This window comes from Pan troglodytes, chromosome 22, assembly GCF_028858775.2.
Source record: "Pan troglodytes isolate AG18354 chromosome 22, NHGRI_mPanTro3-v2.0_pri, whole genome shotgun sequence".
Lineage (NCBI taxonomy): Eukaryota > Metazoa > Chordata > Mammalia > Primates > Hominidae > Pan > Pan troglodytes.
Genome location: NC_072420.2, coordinates 37013912 through 37039376, shown reverse-complemented (window position 1 = coordinate 37039376; position 25465 = coordinate 37013912). Strand labels below are relative to the sequence as shown.

Here is a 25465-nt window from a genome sequence, read left to right as displayed (position 1 = left end):
GGTTGCAGTGAGCTGAGAGATCTCACCACTACACTCCAGCCTGGGAGTGTCTGTCTCAAAAAAAAAAAAAAAAAAAGAAATAAAGCCAATTAAGATCTTTAAATTTAAATTTGAGGCCAGGCGCACTGGCTCACGCCTGCTGTAACCCCCGCACTTTGGGAGGCTGAGGTGGGCAGATCACCTGAGGTCAAGAGTTCAAGACCAGCCTGGGCAACATGGCAAAACCCGTCTCTACTAAAAATACAAAAATTAGCCGGGCGTGGTGGCAGGTGCCTGTAAACCCAGCTACTAGGGAGGCTGAGGCACAAGAATCGCTTAAACCCGGGAAGCAGAGGTTGCAGTGAGCCAAGATCGCACCAATGCACTCCAGCCTAGGCGACAGAGCGAGACTCGGTCTCAAAAAAAAAAAAATCTTTAAATTTATAATGTTGTCTTCTGACATACAATAAAATATTCACCTTAAGCAAACAAGGAAATCCTAACGCACACTACAACATGGATGAACCGTGAAGACATTAATGAAATAAGGCAGTCACAAGTCAAATATTGTATAATTCCACTGATATGAGTACAGCAGTCTCCCTTTATTCTCAGAGAATGCATCTCAAGACCCTCAGTGGATTCCTAAAACTGCAGTATACATACGTATGATAAAGTTCAACTTATAAATAAGGCACAGTAAGAAATAAACATTTTATTACTTATTTATATAGAGATGGAGTCTTGCTCTGTTGTCCAGGCTGGAGTGCGGTGGTGTGGCTCACTGCAACCTTCACCTTCAGGTTCAAGCGATTCTCCTGCCTCAGCCTCTGGAGTAGCTGGGACCACGGTTGTGTGTCACCATGCCCGGCTAATTTTTTTTGATTTTTGGTAAAGATGGGGTTTCACCATGTTGGCCAGGCTGGTCTCAAACTCCTGATCTCAAGTGATCTGCCCGCCTTAGCCTCCCAAAGTGCTGGGATTACAGGCATGAGCCACCGAGCCTGGCCAAATTAACAATAATTTATTCTATTTTTTTTTTGTTTGAGAATAAGTTTCACTCTTGTTGCCCAGGCTAGAGTGCAATGGCGCGATCTCAGCTCACTGCAACCTCCACCTCCCGGATTCAAGCAATTCTCCCGCCTCAGCCTCCCAAGTAGCTGGGATTACAGGCACCCACCACCATGCCCAAATAATTTTTGTATTTTTAGTAGAGACTGGGTTTCACCATGTTGGCCAGGCTGGTCTCGAACTCCTGACCTCAAGTGATCCCCCTGCCTCGGCCTCCCAAAGTGCTGAGACGTGAGCCACTGCGCCCAAATTAACAATAATTTAATAATAAAATAGAATGATACAACAACAGCAAATCTGATAACCCACAGCTACTAAGTGACTAATAGGTTGGCAGCATATATCCACAGTGTGGATACACTGGACAAAGGGATGATTCACATTCCAGGTGCTATTCAGATGGGGGCACAGTTTAGAATTTATGAACTATTTCTACAATTTTCCATTTAATACTTTCAGACCATGGTTGACTTTGGGTAATTAAAACCGAAGAAAGCAAAACTGCAGATAAGGGGGGACTACTGTAGTCAAATTCCTAGACAGAAAGTAGAATAGTGTTTGTCAGGTGCTGGAGAAGTTACTATTTAACGGGTACAGGGTTTTAGTTTCCCAACAAGAAGAGTTCTGGAGACTGGTTATTACACAACAATGTGAATGTACTTAGCACTACTGAATTGAAACTTTAAAATGGTTAGCATAAATTGTTTGCTACATGTGTTTTATTACAATAATAAACAAATAATCAAACAAACAGCAAGTCAGCAAACTGAACAATGTGATACGCCTTTCTTCCTTTCATGCCAATTTCCAAGAGCCAGCAGCCAGAATTATGCCATGGCAGGAGACCAGATGTAGAATTCCTCCTTGGGAAGCTGATTTCTCAAAGTTCTATTTGGTTCTTTAACAATTCCGCCTGGCTTTTCTGGATAGCATCTTGTTTTTGTTGTTCTCGTTTTTTAAAATTACTTTTTAAAATTTTCAGTTTTTAAAAATATACTTATGGTCCAACAGTTCCCATTTTTTATGGTCTACAAATACCAACATAGAGCACCCCCAACAAAATGACTCCTTCCTATGTGATCACCCAACAGTGAAGCCCACCAAAGGACTAGCTCTATTCATGTATGAAAATCTTGCAGTCAGCTTTTAGTGTCTCACTTAAAAACGTGAGAAGGCTGCCAGGCGCGGTGGCTCACGCCTGTAATCCCAGCACTTTGGGAGGCCGAGGCGGGTGGATCAGTTGAGGTCAGGAGTTCAAGATCAGCCAGGCCAACATGGTAAAACACCATCTCTATTAAAAACACAAAAAATTAGCCAGGAATGGTGGCGCTTGCCTGTAATCCCAGCTACTTGGGAGGCTGAGGCAGGAGAACTGCTTGAACCTGGGAAGTGGAGATTGCAGTGAGCTGAGATCACGCCACTGCACTCCAGCCTGGGCAACAAGAGTGAAACTCCCGGCTCAAAAAAAAAAAAAAAAAAAATGAGAAGGCTGTTTCCAGACATTTGAGAGTGTTTAAAATTAGAAACCAAAAACAATACACAGTAAAAGAAACATGAAGAAAATAGAGATAATGCAGTGAGCAAAACAAAACTTCAAAAATACTACGGTTAGGCCGGGCATGGTGGCTCACGCCTGTAATCCCAGCACTTTGGGAGGCCGAGGCAGGCAGATCACGAGGTCAGGAGATCGAGACCATCCTGGCTAACAGTGAAACCCCGTCTCTACTAAAAATACAAAAAAATTAGCCAGGCGATGTGGCAGGTGCTTGTAGTCCCAGCTACTCGGGAGGCTGAGGCAGGAGAATGGCGTGAACCTGGAAGGCGGAGCTTGCAGTGAGCCGAGATCGCGCCACTGCACTCCAGCCTGGACGACAGAGCGAGAAGACTCCATCTCAAAAAAAAAAAAAAACAAAAACTACGGTTAATGTATCTAGCAATAAGAATGAACATTTTGTCCAGGGAGAATTCAAAAAGACATTCAAAAGCTAAGACATTGCTTGTAACAATTAAAACCATGGTGGCCGGGCTCGGTGCCTCATGCCTGTCATCCCAGCACTTTGGGAGGCCGGGGCGGGCAGATTACCTGAGGTCGGAAGTTCAAGACCAGCCTGACCAACATGGAGAAACCCCATCTCTACTAAAAATACAAAATCAGCCAGACGTGGTGGCGCATGCCTGCAATCCCAGCTACTCGGGAGGCTGAGGCAGGAGAATCGCTTGAACCCAGGAGGCAGGGGTTGCGGTGAGCCGAGATCACGCCCTTGCACTCCAGTCTGGGCAACAAGAGCGAAACTCCGTCTCCAAAAAAAAAAAAAAAAAACACTATGGTAAGAGCAAGGTAGGAGATAAGTAGAGGAAATCTCCCAAGAGGAAAAACAATAAGACAGTAAATAAAAAAAGAGAAAAATGGTGCGAAGAAAATTGTCAAAATAAGTAAGAACATTTTCCAGATGTTAAGGACTTGAGCTTCCAGGCTAAGTGCCCAATAAAATGCAGAGGCTCTATTAAACAATCAAGCACGTCTTTAAAATTCGGAAAGAATTTCCAATCCAGAATGCAAATCCAGCCAAATTATAATTAAAGAAAGAGCAAGGGTAGCATGAATGTATTTTCAAGAAATAACAGATTTTTTTTCTTCCCATGAACCCTTTTTTCAGGAAGCTACACCTGTTGCTGGAAGTGGTGTTATTGCTAGTGATGGATATTCTCCACCACTAACAATAACAAAAACAAACATTATTCTGCATCTACGGCACGCACAGCCCTTTTACGTATCTATCTGCTCATGTAATTTTTAAAACAACACTTTGAGGTGTGTAAGATTATTATTACCATCATTCAGATTGGAAACTCTGGCACAAAGAGGTTAAATGACTTGGCCAAGGACATACATCTGGTTATGAGTCAGGATTTGAACCCGAGAGAGTAGGCTTCAGAATGTCAGTCACTAAGCTACATATCAGACAGAAGGATATGTGAGATGGAGACACATGAAAAGAGGAAGGAAATTTCCAGACAGATGTTAAAGGGAAGTCCCCAAATTACGACTGAGCCGATGACTCCCAACTGACTTCCAAATGACAAAACACTGGGTGTGTCTGACTCCATCTGGAAAAGAGCTCCCAGTTCTCTGGATGTCTGGATGATCAGTACAGAGAAAAACTAAGAAAACAAAATATAAATCAATTAACTTCAGGGAAAACAAAAGGTTTGTATAGGAAAGAAAATGCCATCATACTACCCTGGCTAGCTCATTTGTAAGAGTAATAACAAACCATATAGTAATTCAACCAAAAAAAGTGAAAAAAGCATTGAAGTATGGGAGGTGGTGAAGAGTGTGCATCAGCTAAATCCACAGCAGGATTTCTGAAAAAAAAATCAACAACAAAAACCAAAGCATATGCATTTCATTTCACTAGAATTACAGGGGTAAAAAGCAAAAAATTTAAAAACTTTTTGTCACTCTGCATTTCATCCTGGGATCTCCGACCTCCTAAATGACTGTTTAAAATGTGTATACATTGGGCCGGGCACAGTGGCTCAGGCCTGTAATCGCAGTGCTTTAGGAGGCCAAGGCGGGAGGATCACCTGAGGTCAGGAATTTGAGACCAGCCTGGCCAACATGGTGAAACTCTATATATACTAAAAATACCAAAATTAGCCGGGTGTGGTGGCCCACGCGTGTAAACCCAGCTACTCAGGAGGCTGAGGCAGAAGAAGTGCTTGAATCCGGGAGGTGGAGGCTGCAGTGAGCCGAGATCGTGCCACTGCACTCCAGCCTGGAGACTGAGTGAAACTCTACTTCAAAAAAATAAAATAAAATAAAAAAGTGTATACACTAAGGGCTCACCCTTTGTGCCTTAAAATGTAGGACTTTTGACAAATACATAAGCTCATTAATTTTTATCTCTATTAACGCATGCATTTGAAAACTATAAGCAAATAATGTTTCTGGCTATATTCCAATAAAATTTTATGGAAACTGAAATTTGTATTTCGCATAATTTTTATGTCACTAAACATTCTTCTTTTTTTCTCAACCATTTACAAATGTATAAATCACTCTTAGCCTTCAGGCCACACAAAAACAGGTGCTGGGCTGGATTTGGCCCATGAGCTGTATGTAGTTTGCCAACTCCTGACCTAAAGCAAAAGCAAAGAGGCTGCAGATGGGGGATTTCTGTCAGTCAGGTTCCCAACAGCCCATATTACCCACAAAACAAAGGCCCAGCACATGGACAGCAGCTACACCCAGAGTGCCTGCTAACAACGCTGGCCTCTAAACACTGACCATTATCTCTGCTTCCTTTCTCCCCTCAATCCTGAAGAGCCAGAGTCTACAAGGGCCTGGGGGCGGGAAGGGAGAAGAGAATCAAAGGACAGAAACAGGAAATCAACTCACTCCGTTTCTCCACTACAGGTTTCTGGGCCTGAACAAGACTCAACCTCGAGAGGGGAAGGAGAGAGAAGCGGGGAAAGGAGATAGGGGAAAGAGAGGGGGAAAAGGGAGGGAGAGAGAATAGAGATTTTAAACTAGGTAAGGCCAGACTTTACAATACCTTAAGCTAATGGGAAAGCGTTAGTCAACCCAGATTCACACAAGTGGGGAATAATTAATGTTTACAGTCAGTGGTTAAAAAAAAAAAGAATAAAAGAATAAAATTGTCCTTTATTTTCAAACTACCAAAGCCTAGTTCACTCAATAAGCCAGTTACATAACGAAAGGATGGACCTTTATCCAGAATACGTAAAGAACTCTTACAAATCAATAAAGATCCTCCCAAAAGAAAAACAGAAAATGGTCAAAGGATATGAATAGGCAATTCAAAAAAACAAAACAAAAAACCACAAAGACTAATACATGCGAAGAGCTCAACAACACAAATAGTCAAGGAAACGCAAGTAAAAGCAAATATCATTTCACAAATATCGGACTAGAAAAAATTTAAAGTCCGTCAAAACCAGGTGTTAGAATCTGCCTAAACGAATGAAAGAAGTCCCAGAGCAATGCACCAATTATTCACTACGTGTTTGTACCCCAAGGAGTCACTACCTATTCGAATGTTAAAATTAGTGGCACTAGGGCAGTCATTCTTTGGCAAAAGTCAACAACCTCCAGAAAAGAGGAACATTTCAGCATAACATCAACTGCGCTCACAAGGTAGAAAAGTTTTTTAGGATAATCAGGTGGGGAAGCCACGCCCACATTTCCTGGACGTGAGATTTCAAGTTATCTGGTGTGACCGCTCCCTACGATTTATGATACAAGAAATGTTCACAGGGTTTCCAAGAACTCGAAACGCCCCAAAACAGACGCAACGCGGGATAAAGAGGAGAGCTCGAGCTCAGCGATGTAGGGTCTGGGCCCCAAGGCTTCCACTGCCAAGGAAGCTGCAGGCACTGACAGGCATTAGGCACACTCATCCCGACTCCACTCGCCCGCAGGCAGGCCCGCAGCCCCTTCCCCCCGCCCCCGGGACGTCGAGGCCGCCGGCGTTTCTGGACGCGGAACCCGCTCCCTCCCACCACGACGCCCAGCGGACAGAAGAGGGTCAGGGGCCCCGCCGCCCCGAGAGCAGACCGATCTCCCGCCGAGGCCTCGCCCACGGACGACAGCTGCTGGGAGACTAGGAGGGAGCTGGGAGGAGGAGCCGCGACCCTGGCCCGCCCAGAAGCAAAACAGAAACACAATGCAGAGGCGACGGAACGCAGCCCGGCCCGCAGCCGAGCTGTTCCGCCGACGGGAGCGAGATGGCCGCCCCCTCCCCGGGCCCCGCCGCAGCCCCCGCCGCCGCGTCGGCCCCACAAGCCGCCACCGCCCACTGCCGGCCCCCCTTCGCTTGCCCGCCCGCCCTCCTGGGACACGGCCCGCTCCACCCCTCGCGGCTGCTCACCGCGCTGAGGCGTATCCCGCGGGGTGGCTGCGCCGCCATCTTGAGCGAGCTACAAAGCCAGGAACGGCCTCCGCCGCAACCCGACTGGGAGGTGGCGGAACGACTGTGGAGCCCTGTGGGTACCGCCCACTTCCGGGGAGGGGCGCGCGTCTGGCCCCTCCCACCCACTTCCGCCTCCAGGCAATGCCGAATTGGGAGCTTGGGGAAGATGAATTGCCTGACTGGTTAAAGCAGGGTACAGTGGGAGCTGAGCTTCCAGCGCGGGGCCCTGCGGGCCTAGGGCGCATGCGCGAGGCGCGGCGGGCCCGTACCCGTCTCGACACCCAGCTGGACCTCGAGACTCGGGGATCTAGAGTTTGAAGCCTGGCGCGAGATGCGGTATACCCGAGACCGGTGAACTCCAGTCACTTGACCTGGTCGGATGTGAATTGCGCAGAAAAAAGCCATTCCATATCCACCAGTGTCCATGTGAAACCTTAACGAAATAAAGACGGAAATTAATGTAGACTGTTTGGATTTGCCCTGAAAACTATCAATCTAACTCATGATTAAAAAAAAAAAAAAAGAGTTCTAGGGCCGGGCGCGGTAGCTCACGCTTGTAATCCCAGCACTTTGGGAGGCCGAGGCGGGCGGGCGGATCACCTGACTTCGGGAGTTCGAGACCAGCCTGACCAACATGGAGAAACCCCATCTCTACTAAAAATACAAAATTAGCCGGGCGTGGTGGTGCATGCCTGTAATCCCAGCTACTCGGAAGGCTGAAGCAGGAGAATGCTTGAACCCAGGAGGCGGAGGTTGCAATGAGCCGAGATTGCGCCATTGCACTCCACCCTGGGCAACAAGAGTGAAACTCTGTCTCAAAATAAATAAATAAGAGTCCTAAAGGCATAAGGCCGGTGCAGTGGCTCATGCCTATAATCCCAACACATTGGGAGGTCGAGGTTGGGGGTTCACTTGATAGGGGTTCAAGACCAGCCTGGCCAACATGGTGAAACCCCATCTCTACTAAAAATACAAAAATTAGCTGGGCATATTGGTGGGCGCCTGTAATCCCAGCTACTCGGGGGGCTGAGGCAGGAGAAGTGCGTGAACCCAGGACAAGGAGGTTGCAGTGAGCCCAGATCGCGCCACTGTACTCCAGCCTGGGCGACAGAGTGAGACTGTCTCAAAAAAATTAATTAATTATTTTTAAAAAGAGAAATTGGCTGGGTGCAGTGGCTCATGTCTGTAATCTCAGCACTTTGAGAGGCTACATTGCGAGGGTCTCTTGAACCCAGGAGTTCGAGACGAGCCTGGGCAACACGAGGAGACCTCATCTTTACAAAAAAAAAAAATTGAATTAGCTGGCAGGGCGTGGTGGCTCACACCTGTAATCCCAGCACCTTGGGAGGCTAAGGCGGGCAGATCACTTGAGGTCGGGAGTTTGAGACCAGCCTGACCAACATGGCGAAACCCCATCTCTACTAAAAATACAAAATTAGCCGGGTGTGGTGGCACATGCCTGTAATCCCAGCTACTGGAGAGGCTGAGGCAGGAGAATCACTTGAACCCAGGAGGTGGAGGTTGCCGTGAGCCAAGATCGCACCACTGCACTCCAGCCCGGACAACAAGAGCGAAACTCCATCTCAAAAAAAAAAAAATTAATTGTGCTTGGGGGCGCATGCCTGTGGGTCCAGCTACTTGGGAGGCTGAGGTGGGGAGGACTACTTGACCCTGGGAGGTTGAGGCTGTAATGAGCCATGATCTCACCACTGCACTCAGTCTGGGCAACAGAGTGAGACTCTGTCTCAAAAAGGAAAAAGAAACAAAAGAGAATGGATTTTTTTTTTCTTTTCTTTTTTTTTTTTTTTTTTTTTTTGAGACCGAGTCTCACTCTGTCGCCCAGGCTGGAGTGCAGTGGAATGATCTCAGCTCACTGCAAGCTCCGCCTTCCGGGTTCACGCCATTCTCCTGCCTCAGCCTCCCGAGTAGCTGGGACTACAGGCGCCCGCCACTGCGCCCAGCTAATTTTTTGTATTTTTAGTAGAGACAGGGTTTCACCGTGGTCTCGATCTCCTGACCTCGTGATCCGCCCGCCTCAGCCTCCCAAAGTGCTGGGATTACAGGCGTGAACCACCGCGCCCGGCCTGGATTTTTTTCTTTTTCTAGAGACTCTGTTGCCCAGGCTGGGGTACAGTGGCACAATCATAGCTCACTGCAACCTTGAACTCTTGGGTTCAAGCAATCCTCCCGCCATAGTCTCCCAAGTAGTTGGGACAACGGGTGTGTGCCACCACACTCAGCTGATTTTTAAAATATTTTTTATAGAGAAAGGGGTCTTACTGTGTTGCCCATGCTGGCCTTGAACTCCTGGGTTCAAGTGCTCCACCTTCTTTGGCCTCCCGAAGTGCTGGAATTATAGTCGTGAGCCACTGTGCCCGATCAAAGAAGTAAGTAACCAGGATAGAGAGGAATTTCCAAAGAATTCAGAGGGACAGCATTCGAGGGAGACACAACTCTGCAATTCCAGAAAAACAACAGCAGAGGCCTAGAGATTTGGAAAGGGCTGCTCATGTTGGAGGAACTGATATGGGACAAGTGTAATTAGAGCCTGGCACTGGAGACAGAGAGTGCAGTAGGATAGTGATGAATTGATGAAGTGCAGTAGGATAGTGATGAATTGATGACATAACCTATTGTACAACAGACTGGTCTGCACAACCTGTTGTACAATAGAGTATGTCTTCAAATTTTCCTAAGGTTGAGAGGATTCTGGAAAGATAGTGTGAGGACATGGTTTTTGAGCCACCCCAAAAATACCACTACATAAATCCCTCCATAAAAACACATAGAGGACTGGGTGTCATGTCTCAAGCCTGTAACCCCAGCACTTTGGGAGGCTGAGATGGGCGGATCACTCGAGCCCAGGAGACCAGCCTGGGCAACATGGTGAGACCCCATCTCCACAAAAAAAATAAAAAAATAAAAAAATTTTCTGGGCGTGGTGGCGCACACCTGTAGTCCTAACTGTTCGGGAGGCTGAGGTGGGAGGATCGCACTCCAGCCTGGGCAACAGAGTGAGACTCTATCTCAAAAATAAAAAAATAAAAAAACAGCTAAAAGGTATCCTCATCAACCCCAAGACAGGAGCAAGTGGAACAACATGCACAAGTGTGTCTGTTTAAGAACAACAGAGGGGGGAGTAGCAAGATGGCCGAATAGGAACAGCTCTTGTCTGCAGCTTGTCTCCCAGTGAGACCAACGCAGAAGGCAGGTGATTGCTGCATTTCCAACTGAGGTACCCGGCTCATCTCATTGAGACTGCTTAGACAGTGGGTGCAGCCCACAGAGGGTGAACAGAAGCAGGATGGGGCGTCACCTCACACGGGAAGTGCAAGGGGCCGGGGAACTCCCTCCCCTACCCAAGGGAAGCTGGGAGGAACTGTGCCTTGAGGAACGGTGCACTCCAGCCCAGATACTACTACACTTTTCCCACAGTCTTCACGACCTGCACACCAGGAGATTCCCCTGGGTGCCTACACCACCAGGACCCTGGGTTTCAAGCACAAAATTGGGTGGCCATTTGAGCAGACACTGAGCTAGCTGCAGTTTTTTTTCATACCCCAGTGATGCCTGGAATGCCAGCGAGACAGAACAGTTCACTCCCCTGGAAAGGGGGCTGAAGCCAGGGAACCAAGTGGTCTAGCTCAACGGATCCCACCCCCACAGAGCCCAGCAAGCTAAGATCCACTGGCCTGAAATTCTCTCTGCCAGCACAGCAATCTGAAGTTGACCTGGGACGCTTAAGCTTAGTGAAGGGTGGGGGCATCCACCATTACTGAAGCTTGAGTAGGCAGTTTTCCCCTCACAGTGTAAACAAAACTGCAGGGAAGTTCGAACTGTGGGGAGCCCACTGCAGCTCAGCAAAGCCTCCATAGCCAGACTGCCTCTCTAGATTCCTCCTCTCTGGGCAGGGCATTTCTGAAAGAAAGGCAGCAACCCCAGTCAGGGGCTTATAGATAAAACTCCCATCTCCCTGGGACAGAGCACCTGGGGGAAGGGGTGGCTGTGGGTGCAGCTTCAGCAGAATTAAACATCCCTGCCTGCCAGCTCTGAAGAGAGCAGCAGATCTCCCAGCACAGTGCTTGAGCTCTGCTAAGGGACAGACTGCCTCCTCAAGTGGGTCCCTGACCCTTCTGCCACCTGACTAGGAGACACCTCCCACCAGGGATTGACAGACACCTCATACAGGAGAGCTCCCACTGGCATCTGGTGGGTGCCCCTCTGGGACGAAGCTTCCAGAGGAAGGAACAGGCAGCAATCTTTGCTGTTCTGCAACCTGTGCTGGTGATACCCAGGCAAACAGGGTCTGGAGTGGACCTCCAGCAAACTCCAGCAGACCTGCAGCAGAGGGGCCTGACTATTAGAAGGAAAACTAACAAACAGGAAGCAATAGCATCAACATAAACAAAAAGGACGTCCACACAGACACCCCATCTGAAGGTCAGCAACATCAAAGACCAAAGGTAGATAAATCCACAAAGATGAGGAGAAACCAGCGCAAAAAAGGCTGAAAATTCCAAAAACCAGAACGCCTCTTCTCCTCCAAGGGATCACAATTCCTTGCCAGCAAGGGAATAAAACTGGATGGAGAATGACTTTGACAAATTAACAGAAGTAGGCTTCAAAAGGTGGGTAATGACAAACTCCTCTGAGCTAAAGGAGCATGTTCTAACCCAATGCAAGGAAGCTAAGAACCTTGAAAAAGGTTAGATGAATTGCTAACTAGAAAAACCAGTTTAGAGAAGAACATGCATGACCTGATGGAGCTGAAAAACACAGCACAAGAACTTCGTGAAGCATACATAAGTATCAGTAGTCAAATCAATCAAGCGGAAGAAAGGATATCAAACATTGAAGATCAACATAATGAAATAAAGCGTGAAGACAAGATTAGAGAAAAAAGAATGAAAAGGAACGAACAAAGCCTCCAAGAAATATGGGGCTATGTGAAAAGACCAAACCTACGTTTGATTGGTGTACCTGAAAATGATGGGGAGAATGGAACCAAGTTGGAAAATACTCTTCAGGATATTATCCAGGAGGACTTCCTCAACCTAGCAAGGCAGGCCAACATTCAAATTCAGGAAATACAGAGAACACCACAAAGATACTCCTCAAGAGGAGCAACCCCAAGACACATAATCGTTAGTTTCACCAAGGTTGAAATGAAGGAAAAAATGTTAAGGGCAGCCAGAGAGAAAGGTCGGGTTACCCACAAAGGGAAGCCCATCAGACTAACAGTGAATCTCTCTACAGAAACTCTACAAGCCAGAAGAGAGTGGGGGCCAATATTCAACAATCTTAAAGAAAAGAATTTTCAACCCAGAATTTCATATCCAGCCAAACTAAGCTTCATAAGCAAAGGAAAAATAAAATTCTTTACAGACAAGCAAATGCTGAGATTTTGTCACCACTAGGCCTGCCTTACAAGAGCTCCTGAAGGAGCTAATTTAAATTTCATATGGAATCAAAAAAGAGCCCATATAGCCAAGACAATCCTAAGCAAAAAGAGCAAAGCTGGAGGCATTACGCTACCTGACTTCAAACCATATTACAGGGTTACAGTAACCAAAACAGCATGGTACTGGTACCAAAACAGACAGATAGACCAATGGAACAGAACAAAGGCCTCAGAAATAATGCCACACATCTACAACCATCTGAACTTTGACAAACCTGATAAAAACAAGCAATGGGGAAAGGATTCCCTATTCAATAAATGGTATTGGGAGAACTGGCTAGCCATATGCAGAAAACTGAAACTGGATCCCTTCCTTACACCTTATATAAAAATTAACTCAAGATGGATTAAAGACTTAAATGCAACACCTAAAACCATAAAAACCCTAGAAGAAAACCTAGGCAATACCATTCAGGACATAGGCATGGGCAAGGACTTCATGTCTAAAACACCAAAAGCAATGGCAACAAAAGCCAAAATTGACAAATGGGATCTAATTAAACTAAAGAGCTTCTGCACAGCAAAAGAAACTATCATCAGAGTGAACAGGCAACCTACAGAATGGGAGAAAAGTTTTGCAATCTATCCATCTGACAAAAAGCGAACATCCAGAATCTACAAAGAACTTAAACAAATTTACAAGAAAAAAAAAAACCCATCAAAAAGTGGGTGAAGGATATGAACAGACACTTCTCAAAAGAAGATATTTATGCAGCCAGCAAACATATGAAAAAAAGCTCATCATCACCAGTTATTAGAGAAATGCGAATCAAAACCACAATAAGATACCATATCATGCCAGTTAGAATGGCAATCATTGAAAAGTCTGGAAACAAGAGATGCTAGAGAGGATGTGGAAAATAGGGAATACTTTTACACTGTTGATGGGAGTGTAAATTAGTTCAACCATTGTGGAAGACATTGTGGCGATTCCTCAAAGATCTAGAACCAGAAATACCGTTTGACCCAGCAATCACATTACTGGGTATTATATACCCAAAGGATTATACATCATTCTACTATAAAGACACATGCACACATATGTTTATTGCAGTGCTGTTCACAATAGTAAAGACTTGAAACCAACCCAAATGCCCATCAATGATAGACTGGATAAAGAAAATGTGGCACATATACATCATGGAATACTATGCAGCCATAAAAAAGGATGAGTTCATGTCCTTTGCAGGGACATGGACGAAGCCAGAAACCATCATTCTCAGCAAACACAGGAACAGAAAACCAAACACTGCATGTTTTCACTCATAAGTGGGAGTAGAATAATGAGAACACTTGGACACAGGGAGGGGAACATCACACACCAGGGCCTATCGGGGGGTGGGGGCTAGAGGAGGAATAGCATTAGGACAAATACCTAATGTAGATGACAGGTTGATGGGTGCAGCAAGCCACCATGGCACATGTATACCTATGTAACAAACCTGCATGTTCTGCACATGTATCCCAGAACCTAAAGTATATTAAAAAAAAAAAAAAAGAACAACAGCAAGATGGCGCGTATACCAATGAATGAGAACCACCAGACTGTAGCTAGGACTCAGGGAGCAGGAGCAGTCTGGCCCACTCGGATTCTGAAAAGTAAACCAACCAGCGTGCCTTTCCAGGACAAAGCCCCACATGGGGTGAAAGTACTGGGAAGAAAACCAACCGAGCAGCAGGGAATCAATAGGGTCAAAGGAAAAACGACGTCTATAAATGCCAGGAAAACTAATTTAATACAAAAATGAGATATGGGCTGGGCAAGGTGGCTCACGCTTGTAATCCCAGCAGTTTGGGAGGCCGAGGTGGGTGGATCACGAGGTCAGGAGATCGAGACCATCCTGGCTAACACGGTGAAACCCCATCTCTACTAATAATACAAAAAATTAGCCGGTTATGGTGGCAGGCGCCTGTAGTCCCAGCTACTCGGGAGGCTGAGGCAGGAGAATGGCATGAACCCGGGAGGCAGAGCTTGCAGTGAGCCGAGATTGCGCCACTGGACTCCAGCCTGGGTGACAGAGTGAGACTCCATCTCAAAAAAAAAAAAAAAAAAAAAACACAACAACAACAACAAAAATTAGCCAGGCATGGTGGTGGACACCTGTAATCCCAGCTACTCGGGAGGCTGAGGCAAAAGAATCGCTTGAACCCGGGAGGCAGCGGTTGCAGTGAGCCGAAGATGGTGTCATTGCACTCCAACCTGGGCAACAGAGCAAGACTGACTAAAAAAATAATAATAATAAATAAAAATAAGGTATGATTTCTTTGTTCTTTCTCCACTTCCACTGCTCGATGTGACTACTCTTTAAATAAAATGAACTATATGGCCAGGTGCCATAATACATGTCTGTAATCCCAGCACTTTGGGAGGCTGAGGTGGGAGGATTGCTTGAGTCTCGGAGTTCAAGATCCGCCTGGGTAACAAAGCAAGACCCTCCTCTTTGCCAAAATTAAAAAAAAAAATGGCCTGGCACAGTGGCTCACGCCTGTAATCCCAGCACTCTGGGAGGCCAAGGCAGGCGGATCACTTGCAGTCAGGAGTTTGAAACCAGCCTGGCCAACATGGTGAAACTCGGTCTCTACTAAAAATATGTATTTTTTAAATTGGGTCAGACGCGGTGGCTCACGTCTGTAATCCCAGCACTTTGGGAGGCCAAGGCGGGCAGATCACCTGAGGTTGGGAGTTTGAGACCAGCCTGACCAACATGGAGAAACCCTGTCTCTACTAAACATACAAAATTAGGCGGGCATGGTGGCGCATGCCTGTAATCCCAGCTACTCTGGAGGCTGAGGCAGGAGAATCACTTGAACCTAGGTGGCAGAGGTTGCAGTGAGCTGAGATCATGCCATTCATTGCACTCCAGCCTGGGCAACAAGAGTGAAACTCCGTCTCAAAAAAAGAAAAAATTAGTTGGGCATGGTGGTGAGTGCCTGTAATCCCAGCACTTTGGGAGGCTGAGGCCGATGTATCACCTGAGGTCAGGAGTTCGAGACCAGCCTGGTAAACATGGTATCTCTACTAAAAACACAAAAATTAGCTGGGTGTGGTGGAAACACGTCTTTAATCCCAGCTCCTCGGGAGGCTGAGGCACAAGAATCACTTGAATCCGGAGGCAGAGGTTGCATTGAGCTGAGATCATGCCATTGCACTGTAGCCTGGACGACAGAGTAAGACTCTGTCTCAAAAAAAAAAAAAAAAAAAAAAGCCAGGCACACAGTGGCTCACACCTGTAATCCCAGAACTTTGGGAGGCTGAGGAGGGCAGATCACAAGGTCAGGAGTTCGAGACCAGCCTGGCCAACCTAGTGAAACCCCGTCTCTACTAAAAATACAAAAAATTAGCCAGGCATGGTGGCAGGCACCTATAATCCCAGCTACTCGGGAGGCTGAGGCAGGAGAATCGCTTGAACCCAGGAGGCGGAGATTGCAGTGAGCTGAGATGGCACCACTGCACTCCAGCCTGGGCAACAGAAGGAGACTCCGTCTCAAAAACAACAACAACAACAACAAAAAAAACAGGCACAGTTGGCTAGGTGCAATGGCTCACACCCTTAATCCCAAGACTTTGGAAGGCCAAGGCTGGTGAATTGCTTGAGCCTAGGAGTTTGAGACCAGCCTGTGCAACAATATAGTAAGACTCCATCTCTATTTAAAAAAAAAAAAAGAACACAGTAAATGTCTGAAGAGACTGACCTAGAACCACCAATACCAAGGCTTACTTTAGTAAAATTATTGGACTTTAATTTCTTATAAATCCAGGCAAAATAACCAAGTTATTTGTAAAGGAAAAAAAATCAAACTATCATCAAACTTTGCCAGCAGTGCTTTAGGCCAAAAGAAAACTCAATAGTATATATTTTTTAATATACTGAAGGAAAGAACATATGTGCCAAGAATTTTATAATTAGCCAAAGTGAGATTCAAGATAAAGGCCACAAACTGTCATCAATATGCAATAACTCAAGAAATATTGTTCCCATGATTTCTTTTTTAGGAATCTTCCAAAGAACAAACATTAGACAAACAAAATGTCTGTCTATATTAACATAAAGACGATGATGAATTTTAAATACATATTTACTTGTAGGAAGAAATCAAAATCAGCGATGTAAAAGATGTAATGGGCCAGGCGCGGTGGCTCACACCCATAATCCCAGCACTTTGGGAGGCCGAGGTGGGCAGATCACTTGGGACCAGGAGTTCAACGTGGTGTATTTTTCCTCTACAAAAAAAATACAAAAATTAGCCAGGTGTGGTGGCAGGTGCCTGTAGTCCCAGCTACTCAGGAGGCTGAGGCAGGAGAATCGCTTGAACCTGGGAGGCAGAGGTTGCAGTGAGCCGAGATCACGCCACTGCACTCCAGCCGGGGTGAAAGAGCAAGACTCTGTCTCAAAAAAAAAAAAAAGACATACTGTATAAACATAATATATAGAGGGTCAAGTAAATACCCAGCCAGCAGTTTTGACTGTGAACTGGAGGCATCAAGGCTTATGGGGACTTCCTGACCACAGTAGTTGCTCAGCCACACACCTGTGCTGCTCATATCAGACAAATTCAAATTTACGTGTAAGTCTAAAGAACAAAAAGTCAAATCTGAATTTGCTGTGAGTCAGAAATATCACTATGAATTCATGAGGGTTTTTCTGGGGGTGGGGTTGTTTTTGTTTTTTGTTTTGAAACGGAGTCTCACTCTGTCGCCGACGCTGGAGTGCAGTGGCACGATCACAGCTCACTGCTGCGTCAACCTCCTATGCTTAAGTGATCCTCTCACCTCTCAGCCTCCCAAGTAGCTGGGACTACAGGGTGCTACCACACCCAGCTTATTTTTGTATGTTTTGTTTGTTTGTTTGTTTGTTTTGTAGAGATGGGATTTTGCCATGTTGCCTAGGCTGGTTTCAAACTCCTGGGCTCAAGCGATCCACCCGCCTCAACCTCCTTAAGTGCTGGGATTACAGGCGTGAGCCACCGGGTCCCCTCTAGCACTTTAAGAGGCTGAAGCAGGTGGATTGCTTGAGCCTAGGAGTTTGAGACCAGCCTGGGCAACATAGCAAGACCTTGTCTCTACAAAAATAAAAAAAAAAAATTAGCTGGGTGTGGTTGTGTGCACCTATGGTCCCAGCTACTTGGGAGGCAGAGGTGGGAAGACTGATTGAGCCCGGGAGGTCAACACTGCACTGAGCCCTGATTGTGCCACTGCACTCCGGTCTGGGTGAAAAAGGGAGACCCGGCCACAGGTCGGGCGCGGTGGCTCACGCCTATAATCCCAGCACTTTGGGAGGCGGAAGCGGATGGATCACGAGGTCAGGAGATGGAGACCATCCTGGCTAACACGGTGAAACCCTGTCTCTACTAAAAATACAAAAAATTAGCCGGGCGTGGTGGCGGGCGCCAGTAGTCGCAGCTACTCGAGAGGCTGAGGCAGGAGAATGGCGTGAACCCGGGAGGCGGAGCTTGCAGTGAGCGGACATTGCGCCACTGCACTCCAGCCTGGGCGCCAGAGCGAGACTCCGTCTCAAAAAAAAAAAAAAAAAAAAAAAGGGAGGCCCTGTCTCAAGAAAAAAAAAAAAAAGTGTGTTTTCTAGCTCTTAGCTCTTCACTGAAAAGGCCTAGAAACAATGAGCAACCTAGCAGCAATGAGCACATATAGAATTAGGCTTGTAGGCTGGGCGCGGTGGCTCACGCCTGTAATCCCAGCACTTTGGGAGGCTGAAGCAGGTGGATCTCCTGAGGTCAGGAGTTCGAGACCACACTGGCCAACATGGCGAAACCCTGTCTCTACTAAAAATACAAAAAATTAGCCGGGCATGGTGGCGGGTGCCTATAATCCCAGCTACTTTGGAGGCTGAGCCAGGAGAACTGCTTGAACCTGAGAGGTGGAGGCTGCAGTGAGCTGAGATTGTGCCACTGCACTCCAGCCTGGGTGACAGAACGAGACTCTGTCTCAAAAAATAAATAAATAAATAAATAAAATAAATAAATAAATAAAAGGAATTAGGATTGTAATCTCAAAATATCGTTTTTCTACTTTTTCCCCCCCAGGAATCAAAAAAGAACAAGGCATCTAAGATGACTGATTCCAGGTCTGCCAAGAGAATCCTGGAAACTCTTGTCACACCAGATAGCAAAGACACTATTAAAGACCACCGCCATTGTGTCAAACAGATTGAGAGCCAATTTGAACAGTTTTGTTAGGTTTCTCGAAAGACCACATTTCAACAAATTTAGTTTAATGATATAATTGGCTTTGTTTGTGAGGCGTGAATGGGGAGCATCTCATCTAAAAACACAGGTGCTCTGTTGGGCATGGCAGAACAGTTGGGTTTGGAAGGTAACTTGAGCAGGAACAAGAAAACAGCAAATACAAAAAGTAGGTTGATTAGTATCTGGTTACTTCAGGTTACTTTCCTTGTAAGGGCAAACAGAGGGGACTTCCTTATTATGCCGGCTAAAACTGGCCCATTTGCGTCAAATGAACAACTTAGTTTTGCTTGGTGACGTGCAACTTTGGCATGAGTGACTCCATTTTTGTTTTAGTCTGTTGGGTCTAGTGCAAGTGTTCGGTCCAAATAAATGGCTTCCCATATATTTTATTTATTTACTTATTTATTTTTATTTATTTATTTATTTATTTTGAGATGGAGTCTTGTTCTGTTGCCCAGGCTGGAGTGCAGTGGCACCATCTTGGCTCACTGCAACCTCCACCACCTGGGTTCAAAGGATTCTCCTGCCTCAGCCTCCTGAGTAGCTGGGACTACAGATGCATATCACCACACCTGGCTAATTTTTGTAGTTTTAGTAGGGATGGGGTTTTGCCATGTTAGCCGGGTTGGTCTTGAAATCCTGACCTCAGGTGATCTTCCCGCCTCGGTCTCCCAAAGTGCTGTCATTACAGGCATAAGCCACCTCGCCCACCCCATAGACTTTATTTAATAGGCAGAATAATGACCCCCAAAGATAGCCACATCCTAATCTCTGGAACCTGTGAATGTAAACATATATGGCAAAAGGGAATTGTAACTGCCCAACGGGTTCATTTTGTCAACTGCCCAGATAGAGCCGATTTATCAAGACAGAGGGATTGCAATAGAGAAAGGGTTTAATTCACACAGAGCTGACTGAATGGAGTTTTATTATTACCCAAATTCAGTCTCCCCAAAAGTTGTGAGGACTAAGCACTGATTTTTTTTTTTTTTTTTTTTGAGAGGGAGTCTTGCTCTGTTGCCCAGGCTGGAGTGCAGCTCACTGCAAACTCCACCTCCCAGGTTCAAGCGATTCTCCTGCCTCAGCTTCCTGAGTAGCTGGGATTACAGGCACACGCCACCAGGCCGGCTGATTTTTGTAATTTTAGTAGAGATAAGGTTTTGCCATGTTGGCCAGGCTGGTCTTGGAACTCCTGACCTCAGGTGATCTGCCCCCCTTGGCCTCCCAAAGTGTTGGGATTACAGGCGTGAGCCACCACGCCCAGTTTAAATGCTAATGTTTTTCTTATCGTGACGAAATTCCTATCTAAGGGATCTGGGGATTCATGCCATACAAACCATAAATTCTCATCAGACAGGTTTTACTTAACCCTATATATTGTGACTTACTTTCCAATCTGACTCTGGCATAACATTAGGTGACAAAGAAGAAAAATTTTAACCCAAAACATGTTTCTTTGCCATATTTTGTAATGGCCCTGCAAAGCCGTCCTTTGTGGAGAGAAATTTGCATCTGTAAAGAATCTCTATTAACATAGCTGGATCTCTTTCTTCCACGCCCTCCCAATCTTGAAAAGATTGAGACTCTAGCACCTTTTAAAGGTCTGAATAGGAAACATTTGTCATCTTTGTCTCTAAGGACAGCCAGTATAAAGACTTCAAAAGAACCTTGGTCTCTACAATCTTTTTTTCTTTTTCTTTTTCTTTTTTGAGATGGAGCCTCGCTCTGTTGACCAGGCTGGAGTGCAGTGAGGAGATCTCGGCTTGCTGCAACCTCCACCTGCTGGGTTCAAGCGATTCTCCCGCCTCAGCCTCCCGAGTAGCTGGGACTATAGGCGCCCACCACCATGCCTGGCTTTTTTTTTTTTTTTTTTTTTTTTTTTTTTTGTATTTTTAGTAGAGATGAGATTTCACCACGTTGACCAGGCTGGTCTCAAACTCCTGACCTCAAGTGATCCACCCACCTCAGCCTCCTAAAGTGCTGGGATTACAGGCGTGAGCCCCCACATCCAGTCTCCACAATCTTTTATCTTAACCTGAACATTTCTTTTCTGTTGATCCCAGGTCTTTAGACAAACTCAACCAATTGTCAACCAGAAAATGTTTAAATTTACCTACAGCCTCAAACCCCTGCCCACCACCCCCCCGCCAACTTTGAGTTGTCCTGCCTTTCTGGACCAAATCAATGTATTTCTTTTTTTTGAGATAGAGTTTCGCTTTTGCCGGGATCTCAGTTCACTGCAACCTCTGCCTCCTGGGTTCAAGAGATTCTCCAGCCTCAGCCTCTTGAGTTTGCCCGGCTAATTTTTGTATTTTTAGTAGAGATGGGGTTTTACCCTATTGGCCAGGCTGGTCTCGAACTCCTGACCTCAGGTGTTCCACCCACCTTGGACTCCCAAAGTGCTAGGATTATAGGCGTGAGCCACCGCGACCGGCTGACCAATGTATTTCTCAAATGTATTTGATTGATTTCTCATGCCTTCCTAAAATGTGCCCCAACCACCTTGGGCGCATGTTCTCAGGACCTCCTGAGCCTGAGGCCTGTGTCATGGGCCATGATCACTTGCATTTGGCTCAGAATAAATCTCTTCACATATTTTACAGAGTTTGATTCTTTTCGTCGGCAGTTGAAAATTTGGAGACTGGGTGTTTTTGTTTTTTGAGACAGAGTCTCGCGCTATCATCTGGGCTGGAGTGCAGTGGCGCGATCTCAGCTCACTGCAACCTCCGCCTGGAGACTGGGGTTTTTGAAGGATAATTTGGTGGATGGGGGCCAGGAAGTGGGGAGTGCTGGTTAGTCAGGTTGAAGATGAAATATAGGGGGTTGAAGCCATCCTCTTGTGCGGAGCTGGCTCCTGGGTGGGGGCCACAAGACCAAATGAGCCAATTTATCTTTTTTTTTTTTTTTTTTTGAGACAGAGTCCCATTCTGTTGCCCAGGCTGGAGAGCAGTGGTGTGATCTTGGCTCTCTGCAACCTCCGTCTCCCAGGCGATTCTCTTGCCTCAGCATCCCCAGTAGCTGGGATTACAGGCGTGTGCTACAACACCCAGCTAATTTATTTATTTATTATTATTATTTTTTTAGACAGAATCTCGCTCTGTCACGCAGGCTGGAAGGCAATGGAATGATCTCAGCTCACTGCAACCTCTGCCTCCCGGGTTCAAGTGATTCTCCTGCCTCAGCCTCCCAAATAGCTGGGACTACTAGCTCAAACCACTATGCCCAGCTAATTTTTTGTATTTTTAGTACAAACAGGGTTTCGCCATGTTGGCCAGGCTGGTCTCGAACTCCTGACCTCAGGTGATCTGCCTGCCTTGGCCTCCCAAAATGCTGGGATTATAGGCATGAGCCAACAGAAGATTATTTGACTGCTGAAGCAGAGAGAGACGAGAAGATGCTGTGCTTCTAGCTTTCAAAATGGAGAAGGGGGCAAGGAATGTAGGTAATGCAGCTCTGAAAGCTAGAAAGGCAAGAGACTACATCCTAGAGCCCCTAGGGCCTCTAGAGGGATCGAGACCCTGTAGACACCTTGGTTTCAGCCTAGTGAAACTCATTTTGGACGTCTGGTCTCAGAACTGGAAGAGAATACATTTCTGTAATTTTTTTTTTTTTTTTTGAAACGGAGTCTCACTCTGTCACCCAGGCTGGAGTACAGTGGCATGATCTCGGCTCACTACAACCTCCGCCTCCCAGGTTCAAGCAATTCTCCTGCCTCTGCCTCCCGAGTAGCTGGGATTACAGGTGCCTGCCACTATGCCCAGCTAATTTTTTGTATTTTTAGTAGAGACAGGGTTTCACCATGTTGGCCAGGCTGGCCTCGAACTCCTGACCTTGTGATTCACCTGCCTTGGCCTCCCAAAGTGTTGGAATTACAGGTGTGAGCCACCGAGCCCAGACTTCTGTAGTCTTAAACCACTAAATTTGCAGTAATCTGTTACAGCAGCAATAGGAATAGACAATAGTCTATCCATGTCTAAGCAAATACATACCTATACATACAAATCCTTGCCCGTCCCACTTCCCCACTTTTTTTTTACACAATAGTAACATACTGTGAAATTAATTCTACATTCCCAAGTCTTACTCATATAAGAGAAGCAGAAGGCAATCAAGTAGAGGTTAAACTTATAAGAGGTTGGTATAAAAGGATTTTTTTTAATTATAAAAACTACTCTGGGGGTGGTGGCTCATGCCTGTAATCCTGCCACTTTGGGAGGCTTAGATAGGAGGATCACTTGATTCCAGGAGTTTGAGAGCAGCCTGGGCAACATAGTGAAACCCTGTCTCTACAGAAAGGTATAAAAAATCAGCCGGGTGTGGTGGTGCACGCCTGTGGCCCCAGCTACTTGGGAGGTTGAGGTAGGAGGATCGATTAAGGCAGAGAGGTTGTGGCTCCAGTGAGCCTTGATCCTGCCACTGCACTCCAGCCTGGGCAACAGGGTGAGACCCTGTCTCAAAAACAAACAAACAAAAAAACCCAAACAAAACAACATAAAAAACAAAAACAACAAACAAACAAACAAAAAACAAAAAAATCCCTATTTGCTCTCTTGGGTCCTCGCCTCCAAGTTGACAAAGATAAGGACTTTGGGAGGCTGAGGCGGAGGATCACTTGAGGTCAGGAGTTTCAGACTAGCCTGGCCAAAATGGTGAAACCCCGCCTCTACTAAAGATACAAAGGAAAGGAATAATGGTCCTGCCAAAAAGGGCTGCGGCCACATGCAGCCGATTCACTGCACAAACTGTGCCCCATGTGTGCCAAAAGACAAGGCTATTAAGAAGTTCCTCTGGCCAGTGCTCACACCTGTAATCCCAGCACTTTGGGAGGCCAAGGCAGGTGGATCACCAGAGGTCAGGAGTTCAAGACCAGCCTGGCCAACATGGTGAAACCCTGTCTCTACTAAAACTACAAAAACCACCTGGGCATGGTGGTGCATGCCTATTACCCTAGCTACTCAGGAAGCTGAGGCAGGAGAATTGCTTGAACCTGGGAGGCAGAGGTTGCAGTGAGCCAAGATCGCGTCACTGCTCTCCAGTCTCCAGAGCGAGGCTCCATCTCAGAAAAAAAAAAAAAAAAGAGCTTCCTCACAGTATTTTGCATCTTCATAATATTCCATTAAATTAATGTATCACAATTTATTTAGCCAGTCTCCTACTGGAGAACACAGAGTTTGTCTCCAAACCTATGCTACTATCAGTACTACTTTATTTTTTATTTATTTATTTATTTCGAGACAGGGTCTCACTCTGTCACCCAGGTTGGAGTACAGGGGCACGATCTCAGCTCACTGCAACCTCCAACCCCCCGGGTTCAGAGATTCTCCTGCCTCAGCCTCCTGAGTAGCTGGGATTACAGGGACATGCCACCATGTCTGGCTAATTTTTGTATTTTTGGTATATACGGAGTTCCACCATGTTGGCCAGGCTGGTCTTGAACTCCTGACTGACTTCAGGTGATCCACCTGCCTCGGCCTTCCAAAATGTTGGGATTACAGGCATGAGCCACCGCACCTGGCCAGTACTACTTTAATGAATAACTTGTACATAAGTCATTTTGTGCATATGCACATATATCAGATAAATTCCTGGAAATAGATTTTCTGGGTCAAAAGGTACATGCATTTGTAATTTTGATAGAAATTGCCAAATTTCCTCCAGAGAGGTTGAACCAATTTATATTCCCACCTGCAGTATATGGAGTATCCTGTTTTCCCTTATTGATACCTGCAAATGATCAGTGAATAATATCTCAGAACAATTTTTATTTTTTTCTAACATTGTAAATTTTGGCATATTTTACATGTGTAAAGGCCAATTGTATTTTTTGGTAAACTCCCTACTCATATCCATTGCCCATTTTTCTTTTCTTTCTTTCTTTTTTTTTTTTTTTTTTGGTAGGCATTCTTCAAGTATTGGAGAAATAAACACTTTGTGATAGGAGTCTGAAATATTTTTCTCAGTTTGCCATTTATCTTTTACCTTGCTGGTGATATTGATTATGCAGATTTTTTTTTTTTTCTTTTTGAGACAGGGTCTTACTCTCTTGCCCAGGATAGAGTGCAATGGCTAGATCATAAGTCACCTCAGCCTTGAACTCCTGGGCTCAAGTTATCTTTCTGCCTCAGCCTCCTGAGTAGCTGGGACTATAGGTTTGTGCAGCCATGCCCAGCTGATTTTCTGACTTTTTGTACAGATGTGGTCTTGCTACGTTGCCAAGGTTTGTCTCAAACTCCTCGTCTCAATCATATTCCTGTTTCAGCCTCCTGAGTAAGTGGGACTACAGGTGTGTCATGGTGCCTGCCTAGCTTCGAATGTACATATTGTAAAAAGCAAAGTAGAGGCTCCTCTTCAAAGACTTTCCTCCCCATTTAATTAGGAATAAATAGTAACTTCTCTTAGAAGCAAAATTTATTCAAAGACCTGTGCTAACATGCTTAAATATCTGCTAGCCATGATAATCAATGTACTTTAAGTTCTTAGCTCCCACAATTTAGCCTAAATATTTGCCCTGGCATGCTTATACTGGTCCAAGCAAGCATTAGGTCATAGCCTGTTCCTCTTCCTTATTTGAAGGTGTTTTTACCTTTCTCAGCATTCCACAAGTTACTTCCTCGTTTCTTTTCTCGCACTGTTGCCCAGGCTGGAGTGCAGTGGCGCGATCTCAGCTCACTGCAAGCTCCGCCTCCCAGGTTCACATCATTCTCCTGCCTCAGCCTCCCAAGTAGCTGGGATTACAGGTGCCCGCCACCATGCCCGGCTAATTTTTTTTGTATTTTTAGTAGAGACAGGGTTTCACCATGTTAGCCAGGATGGTCTC

The 25465-nt window shown here is 45.9% G+C and overlaps 1 protein-coding gene across 4 annotated transcripts in view; it reads right to left on the bottom strand.

Moving 5' to 3' along the window:
• Positions 1-7090, bottom strand: part of MORC3 (MORC family CW-type zinc finger 3) — a 56502-nt gene extending 49412 nt beyond the window's left edge. For 2 of the 4 annotated variants that reach the window (XM_054675124.2, XM_054675126.2), the window contains exon 1: positions 6945-7090. In XM_054675124.2, coding sequence (XP_054531099.1) covers positions 6945-6983 — 39 coding nt within the window. In that variant the 5' untranslated portion in view covers positions 6984-7090. Of the gene's footprint in view, positions 1-701; positions 721-6944 lie in introns of those variants that run through there. The other 2 variants (XM_054675129.2, XM_054675127.2) reach the window with 2 other exon arrangements.
• Between the last annotated feature and the right edge of the window lie 18375 nt (positions 7091-25465).